The following is a 15,894-nucleotide window of genomic DNA, read 5'->3' as shown; positions in this document are numbered from 1 at the left end:
TTCCCGCTCGAGCCCCGCCCTAACCCAACTTCTCCTCTGTCACTCCAAGACCCCACCCGACCACGGTCACTCCATGATCCACCCTCCTCTCCTGTCACATCCAGCCTCGCCACTCCCCGTCACTCCATGACGAGAGGACCCACCTCCTCTACTGTCACGCCTGGCCCTTCCCCTCCACTGTCACTCCAAAATTCCACCTCTCTTGTCACTCCCGGCTCCGCCCCTTCTGCTCACTCTACGGCTCCACCCCTTCCGCAGTCAGCCCCGCCCCTAGCCCTCAGCAATATTCGACTTCTCCCTATCGGTGTCTTTGCTAGCCCTGGTCCCGCCCATATCGGGCGTGGCTCCGCCCCTCCAAGCCGTCCACTGCCGGGTCTGCCTCCGCCCCGCCCCCGCCCGCCAGGTCTCTCCTTCTCGCATAAGGCCCCGCCCCTCGGCCAGCCTGTTTTCCTCGCCCAGGCGCTCGGAGCGACAGTGAAGGCTCTTAAAGCGCTTGGAGCTTGACGCTATGGGGCTTCCGGAGGAGCGGAGCCGGAGCGGCAGCGGGAGCGGGGAGCGGGAGGAGGCTGGAACCCGGAACAGGGTGCGGAGTTGGTCTCCGCCGCCCGAGGTCAGTCGTTCCGCGCACGTCCCGTCGCTGCAGCGCTACCGCGAGCTGCACCGGCGCTCGGTGGAGCAGCCGCGAGGTGAGGCGGGGCCCGGACGGCCCTGGGCAGGGTCAGTGAGGGGAGAAGTGGGGGTTTCCAGACGAGTGAGGAAATGGGCGCTTGGCGTGGGGAACGAGGGTTTCGTGTGGAGATAGGGGTTCCTTGGCGGAGTTGGGATTTCCCAACTCCGTGGAGAGATGAGGAGGTTCTTGGAGAAGATAGAAAAGGAGTTCCGGGAGGACACGGGGCTTCTGTGGGGAGGAGGAGGGTTCTGTGAGGAGCTGAGGGTTCTCTAGGAGTTGAGTTCCTTGGCAACTTGGAAATTTCGTGAGGAGATGGGGCTTCCTTGAGGAGAGCGAAAGTTCCATGAAAAAAGGAGAGTTCCAAACATGAGAGGATGGGTTCTCAGAGGTGAAGGGGCGCCTCGAGGGAAGAAGAGCCAACACAACTTTCTTTGCTCACTTGCACGCCAATTCAACTGTTGCCTCCTCACACCTTTCACCCTGTGACTTAGTCTCAGCTGTTGAGGGTCAGTAGCCGGTCTGGTTCTCATCTTGGGGTCCCCCAAATTAGTAACGGAGTCCCAGATCTGTTTTTCATGTTTCATAAATCCCAGTGAAAATTACGCAACGTCAGACTGAACAAGTCACTAAAATGCCACGTTTAAAAAAAAGAAGTTAGGCTGGGATTTTCATAACTCAGAAATTTTGAGATAGGCCTCTGTCTTTAAGAATGTGTGAGGAAAAAAAAAAAGAATGTGTGAGGAAAATTCTTTGCTCTTGCCCTCAGTCTGGGTAAGGGGTCAAGGAGTTGGAAGGCAGCACTGTGTTTGATAGTGGGATGAGCGTGGGCAATGAATCAAACCCAGAAAAATCTAGATTTAGATCTTGTGTCTACCGCTCATTCACTGTGTGGTCTTAAGCAGAGTTTTAAGCCTGTGATTCCTTTTCTTGTCTGCAAGATGCAGATAATACTTGCCTCTAGGTTTGTTTGAGGTCTAAAACAGGTGATGAGTGTTACGTTATTGAGTGCCTGATGCACAGTAGGCATTCAATAAATGGTGGTTAGTGTGATAACAATAAGAACAACGTGGACAAAACAATTACTGAGTAATGCAAGACAGATTGAATCAAGGGTAGAGTGGTTGACTGTTACAGGCAGTGTCCAAGTTTGAATCCTCAGACCTGTTTTCACTTCTCTTCCTTCTCTATATTTTTTCCCCATCATGAGTTCATTTGTTTTACGTCTATTTCTATAATAATAACTTCTATATATTTAGCCCTGTGCCCAGGATCCCACTTATGCGCTGATCCCAAATTTCATAGGTCTGTAGACCATTTTATTCACACACCTTGATGTTAGACCATATTTAACATGACTGTGACTGGGATTTACCAATTTTCTCTCCCAAATCTGCTTTCACCTTAATTTTCTAATCCCTGTCAATGGCAGTATCCCAAACTAAATCTCTTTCATCATCTTCTCCTCTAAAAAGATCTATCAACCATAGATAGATTCTTTTCTATCTGCATATCTCATTTAAGATTATTTACTGCATACTCAGCACACATCCTGTTTGATTTGATGTAGAGACTGATATCCCCGTTATATAAAGAAGAAAACAAGCATCGGGAGGTTAACTTGCACAAGGTCACAAAGCTACATAGCAGTGGATCTGGGATTTGAACTAAGGTAGTCTGGACTACAGAATCTATACTCCTGATAGCTATACTCTTCTTTTTCCCTGACCCCACAGTCTGAACAGACAGAATTTCACAAAATTCTGTTAAATACTCTTTCAAAATGTCTCTGATTACCTTTTAATTCAAGGAAACAGCCTCCTAATTGGTTCTCCTGTCCCCTGGGCTCACCCACCTTCAATCTCTCTTTAGAGTTATCTAAAATAAAAACTATTAGATTGATATTCTGGAAATACTACTTTCATATGTCACTTCAAAAACTTCCAAGTTCCATGGTTCCTCCAATTTCAGATTAAAATTCTGCCTTTCTTTCAAGGTCTGGATAATTAGCTTTACCTCACTTCTCTATTCTTACCTCTTGCTATTCCCTACCACACCCTTTATTCTAGACAAGTCATTCTCATTGATATACTGGATACACAAAAGTTTTTTTCCTATCTCCTTGCCTTTGCCTATTTCTTTCTGCTCCTCTCTACCTAGTCAAATTACACCAAGTCTACACAACTCCCTGATCATTCAGTCCATGCTCATCTTTTAATCTTCTGAACTTCTTCTGTAGTTAGAATATGTGTCAGCAAAACCTCCAGATTTCAACACCTCCAACAAAACAAAACCCTCCAAAACAAAACTAAGTGCTCATAATACTCAGTTTTCTTCATTCTTATTGATACACATAAATGTGGTTCATAAATAGTTTTAGCTAATCTGTGCCTACTATTATCACTTAAAAATGTTTTTGAGTATATACATGTACTTGATGTAGTTGTAACAACCGACCTGATTGTGTATACTGGTTTCTAGCTATGTGGTCCTTGGGAGAGTTTCCTATGTTTCCTGAGCTTTGGTTTTCTTTGGTTTTCTCATAAGAGTAGGATAATTAATGTGTACTTCATAGGGCCATATAAAGATTCATTGAGGCCTTTTGCTTCATTGCATCTGAGAGCAAGATGGGTCACCAGCAGCTCTCCTGGAGCCATCTTAGGAGGTTTGGCCAGGGTTCTCCTTCTTGCCACCTGTGCTCAAACCAGCGTGGTCTAATTGGGAAATACAGCCTTAATATGGGCTGCCAGTGAGTGTTTCTGTTTATATGTGAGGGATACAGACTTAATTAAATTGGATTAGGCAAACTTTGAATGGGTCATCCAAGATACCTACCTTACCGACAGATATCCAAGATACCTACCTTCATGCTAACTCATTGTACATGAAATAAAAATTCTTCAATTATGAGTGTTTTTTTAAAAATTTTTAAAATTTATTTATGATAGTCACACAGAGAGAGAGAGAGAGAGAGAGGCAGAGACATAGGCAGAGGGAGAAGCAGGCCCCATGCACCGGGAGCCTGACGTGGGACTCGATCCCGGGTCTCCAGGATCGTGCCCTGGGCTAAAGGCAGGCGCCAAACCGCTGCGCCACCCAGGGATCCAATTATGAGTGTTTTAATATTAAAAAAAAGATTTAATGAGGGGCGTTGGACTGGCTCGCTCAGTAGAGCATGCAACTCTTGATCTCAGGGTTTTGAGTGTGAGACACCTTGGATGTAGAGATTATTTAAAAATAAAATCTTTTTGAAAAAAAGATTCAATGAGATTAGCTCCATGACTGGTACAGGAATGGTATTCACTAAAATGCCACCTCCCATTTTCTCTCTCTTTAGTGGCCATTTAGTATTCTGTGATACTACTAGTAGTATTACTAGTTTTTATCAGTTTTTTTTTTTTTAATTGTTGGGCTCCTGGGTTGTTTCCAATTTCAATGTTATAGTGTTACTTTAAACATCTCTTTAGCAATCATTTCATTTTTTCTTTGACATTTTTTTTTTGTAGTGTGTTCCCCAAAATTAAGTTAGCAGATGAAAGGATATAAAAAGTTTTATGGCTCTCATTAGTCATTGCTCTGGTATCCAGTAAGATTATGACAATTTCTTACAATGCCATTATCATATAAGAGTATCTCTTTTACAGTGCCACTCTTTTTTTTAAGATTTTATTTATTTATTTATTAGAGACAGAGAGAGAGAGAGAGAGAGAGAGAGAGAGAGAGAGAAAGGCAGAGGGAGAAGCAGGCTCCATGCAGGGAGCCTGACATGGGACTCGATTCTGGGTCTCCAGGATCACCCTTCACCCTGGGCCAAAGGTGGCGCTAAACCGCTAAGCCCCACCACTCTTTTTTTTTTTTTTTTTTTAATCTTTTTTTAAAGTTCTTTGCTAGTTTTATAGGTATATAATGGCACCTTAGGTTGGATTTAATTTGGATTCCTTAAATTGTTTGCAAGTTGTACACCATGTGATTTAGGTTTCAACTATATCCTGTCTTGCATGTTCTAAAGTATTTCATGTGTTAGTCTTATCTTTCCAAGTAGATTGTATAAACTGAATCACGTAACCTTGAGCAAGTCACTTTACTTGCCTCTATGAATTTGGTTTGTTATTGGTGAAATGAAGGGGTGATAATCTCTAAAGTTCCTTTCATTCTTATGATTCTAAGTGTGTCTCTCCTTCCCTTCTAGCTCCTGATTTTGTACTGACAATATCCTAAGTACTCTGCAATTACATGTTTTACCTGTCAAATACATTGTCTCCAGAACAGCCAGGGGAATATTTTAAGATTATTAATCTGATCATGTCCCTCTCCTTGAAATCCTACAATGGCTTTCCATTCCTCTTAGGATAAATATCAAATTCCTTATCATGCCCAGAAGGATTGCATGATCTTCCTAGTTTGTGCATCAATTCCTGCTATTCTTTCTCTTACTCTTAGTACTTCAGCCTCAAAGAGTTTCTTTTAACACATACCCATGGTTCCTTTCTATCCGATGGGACTCTGTTCGTGGTGAGGAAATGAAGAAAAATTCTTATTTGTCTTTTAGATTTTAGCAAAATTATCATCCTCAGGGCAGTTCACATCTTGACTTTGTAACTGTTTAACCTAGGGCAAATTATTTAATTTCTCTGAGCCTTGACTTTTAAATCAATGAAATGAGGATGAAAATGAAGCCTACCTCTTCTGGTTGTGGTGAAGACTAAATGAGATAATACATATAAAAAGCTTAAAGCAACATTTGGCACATAGCAAGTAACACTTGGGCAAGAGGTAGTAGGAGAAAGAGATATTCATTAAATAGTTGCCGAGAGTGAACAAATTAAGAGAAAGATATTACATATGTTGGAAGACTCTGTGGGTAAAGGATTTCTTCCTTTCACTTACTAATTTGTTAAAAAAATTTACTGATTGACTACAATATACTAAGCTACTATTCACAGTAGCTAGTGATACTAGCTAGCTACTTGCTAGTATAGCTAGTGATATACTAGCAATATACTAAGTGCTATCACAATGATAGCACTGGGTGGCTATGATTTGAATAGATGATGAAAAATGGGGGGCACCTCAGTGTCTCAGTTAAGTGGCTGCCTTTAGCTTGGGTCATGATCCCAGGGTCCTGGGATTGAGCCCCGCATTGGGCCTCTTGCTTAGCAGGGAACCTGCTTCTCCCTCTCCTTCTGCCTGCCACTTCAACTGCTTGTGCTCTCGCTCTGTCAAACAAATAAATAAAATATTTTTAAAAAGATGATGAAAAATGGAATGGCAGTTTTGAGGAGGGAAGGAAGAAATTTGAGTCAAGATTTAGCTCATGGGAATAGAAGGTAGGTTAGGAAAGTAGTAGGTGATAAGATTAGACGATAGAGGAGAGATCTAGGTGGTAAGTCCTAGAGTGGAGGGCAGAGAAGTTGTGACTTATTCCTGTCATAGACTAGTAAGCCATCTGAGGATAAATATGTCTGAGAATCTTTCTCTGTTGCAGAGTTTTGGGGAGACATTGCCAAGGAATTTTACTGGAAGACCTCGTGTCCTGGCCCATTCCTTCAGTACAATTTTGATGTGACTAAAGGAAAAATCTTCATCGAGTGGATGAAAGGAGCAACTACTAACATCTGCTACAACGTACTAGATCGAATTGTCCACGAGAAAAAACTTGGAGATAAAGTTGCTTTTTACTGGTAAAAACATCTATCTTGAAGTCTGTGACAGATAAAGTCACCCTTCGCATTTATATAGTGTTTCACAGTTCACAAAGTACTTTAAAATCTATTAACTTATTTGATGCTTGCAACAACCTGGAAGAGTAAGTAAGGTATTGTTAATTTCAGATGAGGAAAAATACCTCAAGTGAGTTAAGTGACTTCCGTAAAATCACATAACTAGTATGTGACTGAACCAACATTCAGAACCAAGTGTCCTGATTTCTAGTCTAGTATTCTTGGCTTGTAGTTGGAGAGAAAAGAGGGTAGAGGGTAAATGGAAGCAAACAGGACTGAGTAGCATTCTTTCTCATTTTGCTTTGGGAGGAAATGGATATTGAGTTTTTCCCTACCAGGACCACTGTCGTCATCATTGTCTGTGAGTGAGTTATGTAGTACCTCTTAGTTCACAGTTCTTTCTGGAGTTTCCCAGGTGTAATTTGAAACCAGCTCCCATAAACAGAGGGCAGGGAGAGACTGAAGAAAGAGGCAGGCCACTCCAGGTTGGTAGGTGGCAGTTTTAATAAGCAAAGAAAACTTATATACAAGGCTTGTTTTGGGGCAGCAGTAAGATGAATGGATTGCTGCACTTGCCCTCCAAATGTTAAAAGTCTGTAAAGAGGTCCTAAGTGGGCTCAGTACTGTGCAGGTGTTTTCAACACCACATCACCACATTGCAAAGCTTTGTCCTTGAAATAGCCTCTGGGAACAGGAAAAGCAAGTAGAACGCACCTTCCAAGGACATGGAAGGGAGTAAGAAGCCTCCTACGGGTCCAACTCATGGGTCTGTCAGGTAAATCAGTGGTCATATCTTTTCAATGACATTCCCCTATAATGTTAGACACTGTGCTCAAATGCTTAACAAATACCTTATTTGATTCTTAACAACAACCAAGAATGCACTGTTTTCCTCATTTTACATATGTGAAAATAAATTCTAAGTGTTGGGCAGCCCCGGTGGCGCAGCGGTTTGGTGCCGCCTACAGCCCGGGGCGTGATCCTGGGGATCCAGGATCGAGTCCCACGTCGGGCTCCTTGCGTGGAGCCTGCTTCTCCCTCTGCCTGTGTCTCTGCGCCTCTCTCTCTCTGTGTCTCTCATGAATAAATAAATCAAATCTTAAAAAAAAAAAATTCTAAGTGTTAAGTGACTTATCCAAAGTCATACAGCTAATAAGAAGTAGGGCTGAGATTCAGACCCAGGTAGTAGAGTTAGAGAATTTACACTCATAACTGTGACACTATGCTATCCTTCTAATTCTTTACATTAACTTTCAGCAGCTTTGTAATATAGGTGAAGACATGAAGCACAGAGGGTTACAATAGTGAATAAAGAGGGTAAGTAAGTAGTAGAGCCAGGGTTCAAACCCAAATCTGTTTGACTCCTTGCTGGTAACTCTACATCATGGTGCCTCCACAGGGGGACCTTTTTTTTTTTTTTTTTAAGATTTTACTTATTTGAGAGAGAAAGAGCACTAGAGAGAGAGTGTGAGCAAGCATGAGTATGGGGCAGAGGGACAAGAAAAAGGCTCCCTGCTCAGCAGGGAGCCCAATGTGGAACTTGATCCCAGGACCCAAGGGCTCAACTGACTGAGCCACCCAGGCACCCCTGAACTTTTTTTTTTTTTTAAGATTTACTTATTTATTAGGGAGTGAGCCATGAGCACAGTGGGGGAGGGGCAGAGAGAGAGGGAGAAACTTAAGCAGTCTCTATGCTGAGCACAAAGTCTGATGCAGGGCTTGATCTCACAACCTTGAGATCGTGCCCTGAGCTGAAATCAAGAGTCAGACACTTAACTGACTGTGCCACTCAGGTGCCCCAACTTTTTTTTTTTTAAAGAATTTATTTATTTATTTTTGAGAGAGAGAGAGAGAGAGAGAGAGAGAGGCAGAAAAAAAAAAAAAAAAAAGAGAGAGGCAGAGACACAGGTAGAGGGAGAAGCAAGCTCCATGCAGGGAGCCCGATATGGGACTCGATCCCAGGTCTCCAGGATAAGGCCCTGGGCTGAAGGCAGCGCTAAACTGCTGAGCCACCCAGGCTGCCCAACTTTTCTTTTTTTTTTTTAATGGGCTCTACACTAGCAGAGTCTAATGTAGGGCTTGAATGCACCACCCTGGAACCGATAGCTGGCATCAAGAGTCAGTCGCTTAACCTACCCAGCCACCCAGGTGCCCCCTTACAGTGGGAACTTTTTAAGACCTCCTCCTTCCAGCAACATAACTTCTAGGTGGTATTACTATACTGAACCCAAATAGGACCTTAAAGTTCCAGTAATCGGGGTGTTGTTTCTGCCACCACCCACGAGCACTTTGAGAACTGATCTGTTTCTTTTTTCTTTCTTTAAAGATTATTTATTTATTCATGAGAGACACAGACAGAAAGGCAGAGACATAAGCAGAGGGAGAAGCAGGCTCCCCATGGGGAACCTGATGCAGGACTTGATCCCAGGACTCCAGGATCACACCTGAGCCAAAGGCAGATGCTCAGCCACTGAGCCACCTAGGAGTCCCTCTTTTTTTCTTTTTTAAAGATTATTTATTTATTTATTCATAAGAGACACAGAAAGAGAGGCAGAGACATAGGTGGAGAGAGAACCAGGCTCCCTGCAGGGAGTCTGATGCGGGACTCGATCCCAGGACCCCGGGACCACAACTTGAGCCAAAGGCTGACACTCAACAACTGAGCCACACAGGTGCCTCTGATCTGTTTCTTTTTCAGTGAGCCAGTAGGAACAGCTTGGATGTTTGTTTTTTTTTAAGATTTTATTTATTCATTCATGAGACACACACACACACACAGGCAGAGGGAGAAGCAGGCCCCATGCAGGGAGCCTAACATGGGACTTGATCCTGGGACCCCAGGATCAGGCCCCAGGCTGAAGGCGGTGCTAAACTGCTGGACCACCTGGGCTGCCCAGCTTGGATGTTTTATGGAAGAGTTAACTGGTACTCAATCAAAATTTGTCCAATTTGTATGATAGATTGTTATGAGCCCTAATGTGAGCCCATTTGCTTGCTGTATAACACAGGCAAGGCATTTAACTCTCTGAGAGTCCATTTCCTCTTCCATAAAATGGGGATGATAATTCCGTCCTTGTCTTTTTTCATTAGATTGTTATGAGAATCAAATGAGATGATGTTATAAAAGCATTTATATACTTATTGGAAAACACTACAAATGTGAGTGGTCTATTCATATTGCCATTGCTCAATTTGGGGTTACTTTGCCACTGAAACTTAGCCTTTTATGTTTGTTGAAACTTTCTTTAGCTCTTTTCCTGGGACTTTATGGCTTGAGCTCCAGCTAACACTTGGGTTCACTTCCTAAGTTCCTTAGGGATCAGAAAAATCCTTAAAGATCTATAAAGGAGATACTTGTGTCTGACATTGTTTCCTAGTTTGAAGTAATTCAGGTACGTGATGAAAGGCTGAGGAAACATAGGCCAGAGTTGTTCAAGCACTGGAGATTGCTGCAGAATCCTGAAGCCTTTCTTTCTAATTTCTCTGTTATCCAGACCTGAACAAATCTAGAGAGACTCTCTTTCCCCATTTGTAAAATGAGGGTAGTAGACTAGATCAGTGTTTTCTAAAGAGTGCTCCAGAAACCGTTCCTTACTATAGATATTAGCAGGGGCTTCATTCATAAAACAAGTCCAAGAAACACTACATAATAAGTTGCCCTTATGGGATTCCCAGTGTATATTAACAGTAAAGCCTCCTAAGAATTCCTACAGTGAAGGCACCTGATTAATTTTTTTATACATGAGATTACTCAAATTTATTTGAGCTCCAAACACTTTTTGCGGTGTGCTATTAACATTACAAGAAGCAGAATTCCATGGAATACCAATTAGGAAAGCACTGGATTATATAATTTCTAAATTTTTTTCTAGTGCAAAATTCTGTAACTCTACAAGACATCTTCACCCCATTTTTACATTGGCCACTCAACCAACAAGAACTTTTTAAATTATTGGATGGTCAGTCATATATTAGGTATTATGGAAATAGAGGTAAGGGAATGGGAGACAAGTACTACATAGGCCATTATTATTCAATTATTTTATGTTGATAATAAAGTAAAACCAAGCTACAAAAAAGTCACATTTGTTATAAAAAAGTGCAAATAGGCCAGATTTATGGTTCTTTCCCTTTTTTCTCTATATTTTAAAATAATATGCTTATATTGCATACTTTAAAAAGTATGACTTCCTAGTATGATTGATGAGAATTTGGTTCTTATGTATTTCTCCAACTTCTTTCTCTCATCTACCTAGCTCTGTTTTTAAGTTAATTTAAAACAAATCTTTACAGAAGAGTAATATATTATGATTGCATTTCTTTTTATGCATAGGTTTTTGTTTTCTCTGAAGTTAAAAATTGCCTGCCATTTTATTTGCCTTTATGTTGTACTCAATATTTTTCAAACTCTCTATCATATCATTCTATGAAGTCTTGTTTTTCCTCTACAGTCTTTTGTTTTGGAGTCTACCTTCTTCCTGTTCTAATTTTTATTAATGCTTTTTTTTTTTTAAGACTTATTTATTTGAGAGAGAGAGTGTATGCCTGTGTGTGAGCAGCAGAGGGAGGGGCAGAGGGAGAGAGAGAATCCTGAAGTAGGCTAAGTGTGGAGCCCAACATGGGGCTTGATCCCAGGACGCTGAGATCACGACTTGATCTGAAATCAGAAGTTGGCTGCTTAACTGACTGAGCCACATAGGCACCCTGTTAATGCTTTTTAAAGTGACATCTTTTCCGTGATTTGCTACAATTGATATACTTCTTATGGTGCTGCAGTATTACATTCCTTTCAACCTAAACTATGTCATTTATACAATTCTAGTGGCATTAGCAAACCACATTTATAGCTCATGCTTGTTTTGTGGCATGTTCTGAAATAATGCACAGATAAAATAGTGCTCTTAGAACCAAAATAGAACCATTATTAAGGAAGAATTTGGCCTTTTACTTTTGGCTTGACATTGACATTGTAGGTGTTCATGGAATAATAGTATTTTTAGAACTTGAAGTGACCATTTAGACTCCATCTAGGCCAGTTCTCTTTACAGATGGATAGATTAAAATGAGGCTAAATGATTTACTTAAGGGTTATATACCTCCTTGGAGACAGAGCTGAGACTAATCTCCAGATATCCTCACTCCTAGTCAGCTATTCTTTTCACCATATGATCCTGCTTCATTATTCTAGTTATCCAACAATAGGCTGTGACAGTTGAAAAGAGAAATTTGTCATATTAGTGAAATTAATTTGAATTAACATTAGGTTAATTTGCTTATAAATATAAGATAAAATGTGTTACCATGTTTCAGTGGCCCAGATCTTGGTCTCATAGAATTGACATTCTGTTTGGAAGACCAAATAGGCCTATATAAATCAGCTGGAAAGCAATTATGGGCCAAATTGCAAAGAGCCACTTACACAAATAGTTTACAGAAGGGATAAAGCATGTAGGGAGGCATTATGATAAAAATTAGAAGAATAAGTTTTGGTGTCAACCTAATTTGAGTCCTGTTTCTGACACTAAATAGCTGTATGATTTTGTACTCAACTATGACATGTGGATAAAAGTTTCCATCTCATGGAGTTATTGATTGAATAGTGTAACAAACTGATGTTTTCCAATTCCTGGCACATTGAAAGCACTAAAAAAATATTAGCCATCATTACTATTATGTTGGGACAGTAAGAAGACCAAATTTTTCTGGAATAAAGAGTACATATAGGGAATAATTCATTCAATAAATACTTACTATGAACTCACTACATATCAGGAACTATTCTGAACAATATCTATGCCTTCATGGAGGTTATATTTCAGCTTGAGGAGACAGACAATAAACAAGCCAATAAATATATGACAGGTAGTAATAAGTGCTATAGAAAACTACAGAGTGGCATTAAGGAAAAGGGAATGACAACAAAGAGTAGGGATTGATAAGGGAAGAACTGTCTAATAAAGTGACATTTGAGCAGACATTTAGGAAGGAAATGGAGTATATCATGCAGATAGTTGGGTTGGGAAGGAGAAATATTCCAAGTAATGGAAGAGCAAGTGTAAAAGCCCTGAGGTAGGAGTGTGCTGCTGCTTGGTTGAAGACTAGCTGGGAAATTAGTGTAGCTGAAGCAGTGTGAACTAGAGAAAGAGTATTGGGAATGGGGTCGACCGGTCACTAGACCATGTAGGACCTTGATAGTCAATATAGACTTTTGGGTTTTATTTATAGTGAAATAGGGAACCCCTGGACAATCCTGAGCACAAAAGTGATGACCATTTGATGTATATTTAAAATCTTTCTGTCATTTGTGTTGAGAATAGACAGAAGGCAAGAGTAGAAGCAGGGAGGACAATTAGGAGGCTATTGTAGAAATTAAATGAGAAATGTTGGTGATTTATACCATAGTAGTATTTTGAAGTAGTTAGAAGTAGTCAAAATCTGGATCTATTTTGAGTGAAGAGCCCATGGAATTTGCTAGCTTGGATTGGGTCTGGAGAATGAGACAAAGAGGAATCAAGATTGTCTTCAACAGTGGATGAGGTCCAGGAATGGAAGATTTTGACTATTTTTTTTGAGACCTATGGAAGGATTAAGTGCAGGGGAATGATGTGGTCATAACTGGGTTTAAGAAGATTAATGTGGATACATATGGAAATGGAAATGTGAAGCCAGATTGCTGGGAGTTTGTTATTCAGAAGAAGTGCCTGAATTGGGATGCTGGTAGTGGGAATGGAACAGAAAAATGAAATTTTAAAGTGGTTTGGAGGAAAGAAAACCAACATAGGTAACTGCATGTATAGATAGATGATGGAGAGACAGAAAGTTGAGAGAGAAAAGTCAACAGTCCCTTTATAGTCTATATAACACTTTACCTTTTTCAAAGGTACATGCTCATCTGATCCAAAGGCTAAATTTGCCCTCCAAACAAAACTGGTTTCAACCTCTCTGTACTTTCTTCCTCCTAGTGTGGCCGTAGAGGTGTTAGTAGGGGCTAACAGTATACATTAGTATACATGTGTGAGAAAGTGATCAGTGACAAAGTTACTGGAATAGACATTCAGGGAGAGATAAGTGAAGGATGAAGGATCAGTGAAGGATGTTAGGGGTAGTGCAAGGAGTAGGGACTGGGTAGTTAAAGAGACACTACAGTCCATTCCTTCCACCGTTTGTTTTTGGTTGCACCTGGCTATCATCATCTCTGTGCCATCTCACCCTTTATCCTCAGCTGAATCATTGTCATCTCTCTATAGGTTCTGGCTGTAATTAATCCTTCCTTAGAAACCAGAGAGGCAGATGACTTTAGGGTGACCTTTGGACAGAAACTCTGCTTTCAGAATCCCGTTTGCTCCCATGTATGAATTCCAGATATGATATTTAGAATTCTCCAGATACCTGTGAGGTATGTGTATATATATTTGAGAAGAGGGAAAGGTGAGACAAGCCTATGTTCTGATAGGGCAAAGATTGTCAAGGTGATATGGAAAGCCAGACCTACATTGTACTGTCCTAGCATTCATAGCCAAGGACTCTATTAATTACCTAGGTCCATGTCCTGGAGTTCCTTTTAGTGATATGGGAAGGGAAGGGAAGGACTTTTTTGTCCTCCATCCATGCCTTCACTGGTTTCACAATACTATATTTACTGATTAAAATATACATGGTATGGAAAAACACTCATTTGAAAAAGAAGATGGCCTCAGACCATCTCTTCCCTTCTCTGCACCTTCCCTTTTTGTGACTGGTGGAGGATTAACTAGATACTCTGCAAGGTCCTTCTGGTTCTAATAGCTGAGGAGTCTATGATTATCTCTGAAGAGGAAGTGGTTTTTAGAAGTTCTAATTCAACCTATAGGGACTTTATGGTGACTCAGTAGGTGGGCTGGGCTTCTCTTGAAATGGTGAAATAAAGGAGGAATTTTAGAAGGTTTAGGGTTAAAGGGCTAAGGTAGAGAGTCTGCTCCCTTGTCTGGGGCAGTACTAGTGCTGGTGGCCTAAGCTTTATGCTAATAGAGGCATATGGGGAAATAACTGTTGCTAGGAACAGTCTTTCTCCATTTGAATCTGGTGGACTGATTGTGGAGGAGAGCTGGAGGATTTCACATCTAATGTGGCTCTCTAATCTGTTTCTCTCTCCGCTGTTCCTGAGTTTCATGACCCTTGATACCTTAAAGAATTCTTCCCTAAAGTGGTGAAAATGAGACAAGTAGGCTGTATTGTCCAAGTCACTAGTCACTTTTTAGAAGTAGGGATATGAATAATAAATGTATAATAAATCACATGTTACAAATTAATATTTTTGTATATGCTAACATGTAATTAATAAGTATATAATAAATGGAGACTGTCTTGAAGCCTGATTGAGTGTACTGAGCTCCTGTCAACTTCATGAGTTTGTGTCTAGGTCTTCTTATACCGGTGTGTTTAGTAAATAATGAGAATTGCTTTAGATAATGCCCTTTTCTGAACTTTCTTTTTCCCACCTGTAAATCCATAGGGGATGAACAAATTACTTCTAGCACTGACCTTTAGAATTGCTGTCACAAATATAAGGGAACTGCAGTGACAGGGTAGCTGGGAAAGGTTGGAGGTAGGGGAGGAACCCAGTGGTGGCTTCCTGTCCCTTGAAGGTAGCAGGTAGTCTGGTGGGAGCCTGGGTTCTTGCTTTAGGGCAGTCTCACATTTACAACTATAAGTACAAAAGGCATGCAGCTGAGGATAGCCTTCCTTCTTGGATTTGGTATGAGAGAAATTGTGCACTGATAATGATCCTCAGTGTCTGATACCTTGAACCTCTGTATGAGAGTTTTGAGACTCTCATTTCTAATCCTTTGAGGTCATTTAGTTCACTTCCTAAACAAAGCAGGAATTGTAGCTCTAATATCTCCATCCCCAGCAGTACCCATATGTGATCATTCAGATTGTGGAACACTACCAAGACCATGGAGTTCACTCACTATCTGTCCCATTGTTGGGCAGCTCTGCTACAAAGTTCTTATGTATATTCTTTCCCTATAACTTTCTCTCCACTCTATCCTCTTCTTTTGGTTTTAGTTCTGTTTTCTGGAGCTACATGGAATAATCCTATTTTTTTCTATAAAACATCTCAGATATTTGAGGCTGGTTATTATATCCCTTTACTAAGCTGAGTGTGGAATTATAGAAATTTAAATCTACAATATTCCTTGAAGATCATCTAATTCAGTAATTTTCAGTATTTTTAAGGCATTAGATTCTTTTCGTTCAAATAAAAATTATATGTATAGTGATTAACAAGAGTAGGCTCTGGACTCTGCTTGGATTTCAGTCCCTACTCTAATACTTATTATTTGGGCAAGTTGCCTCCCTCTTTATTTTTTAAAGATTTTATTTATTTATTTGAGAGAGAGAGAGAGAGCATGAGCATGGGGAGGGGTAGAGGAAGAGGGAGAAGCAGCTCTTCACTGAGCAGGGAGCCCAACACGGATCTCTGTCCCAGGACCCTGGGATCATGACCTGAGCCCAAAGCAGCCA

General features: G+C 40.9%; 1 protein-coding gene across 2 annotated transcripts in view; it reads left to right on the top strand.

The window, feature by feature from the left end:
- The first annotated feature begins 266 nt into the window (after positions 1 to 266).
- ACSS2 (acyl-CoA synthetase short chain family member 2) overlaps positions 267 to 15,894 on the top strand; it is a 45,565-nt gene continuing 29,937 nt past the window's right edge. For both annotated transcript variants that reach the window (XM_026009840.2, XM_026009842.2), the window contains exons 1-2: positions 267 to 686; positions 6,153 to 6,348. In XM_026009840.2, coding sequence (XP_025865625.1) covers positions 509 to 686; positions 6,153 to 6,348 — 374 coding nt within the window. In that variant the 5' untranslated portion in view covers positions 267 to 508. The remainder of the gene's footprint in view (positions 687 to 6,152; positions 6,349 to 15,894) is intronic.

The sequence above is a fragment of the Vulpes vulpes genome, chromosome 14 (genome assembly GCF_048418805.1).
Source record: "Vulpes vulpes isolate BD-2025 chromosome 14, VulVul3, whole genome shotgun sequence".
NCBI classification, from domain to species: domain Eukaryota; kingdom Metazoa; phylum Chordata; class Mammalia; order Carnivora; family Canidae; genus Vulpes; species Vulpes vulpes.
This window is presented reverse-complemented; position numbering and strand designations above follow the sequence as displayed.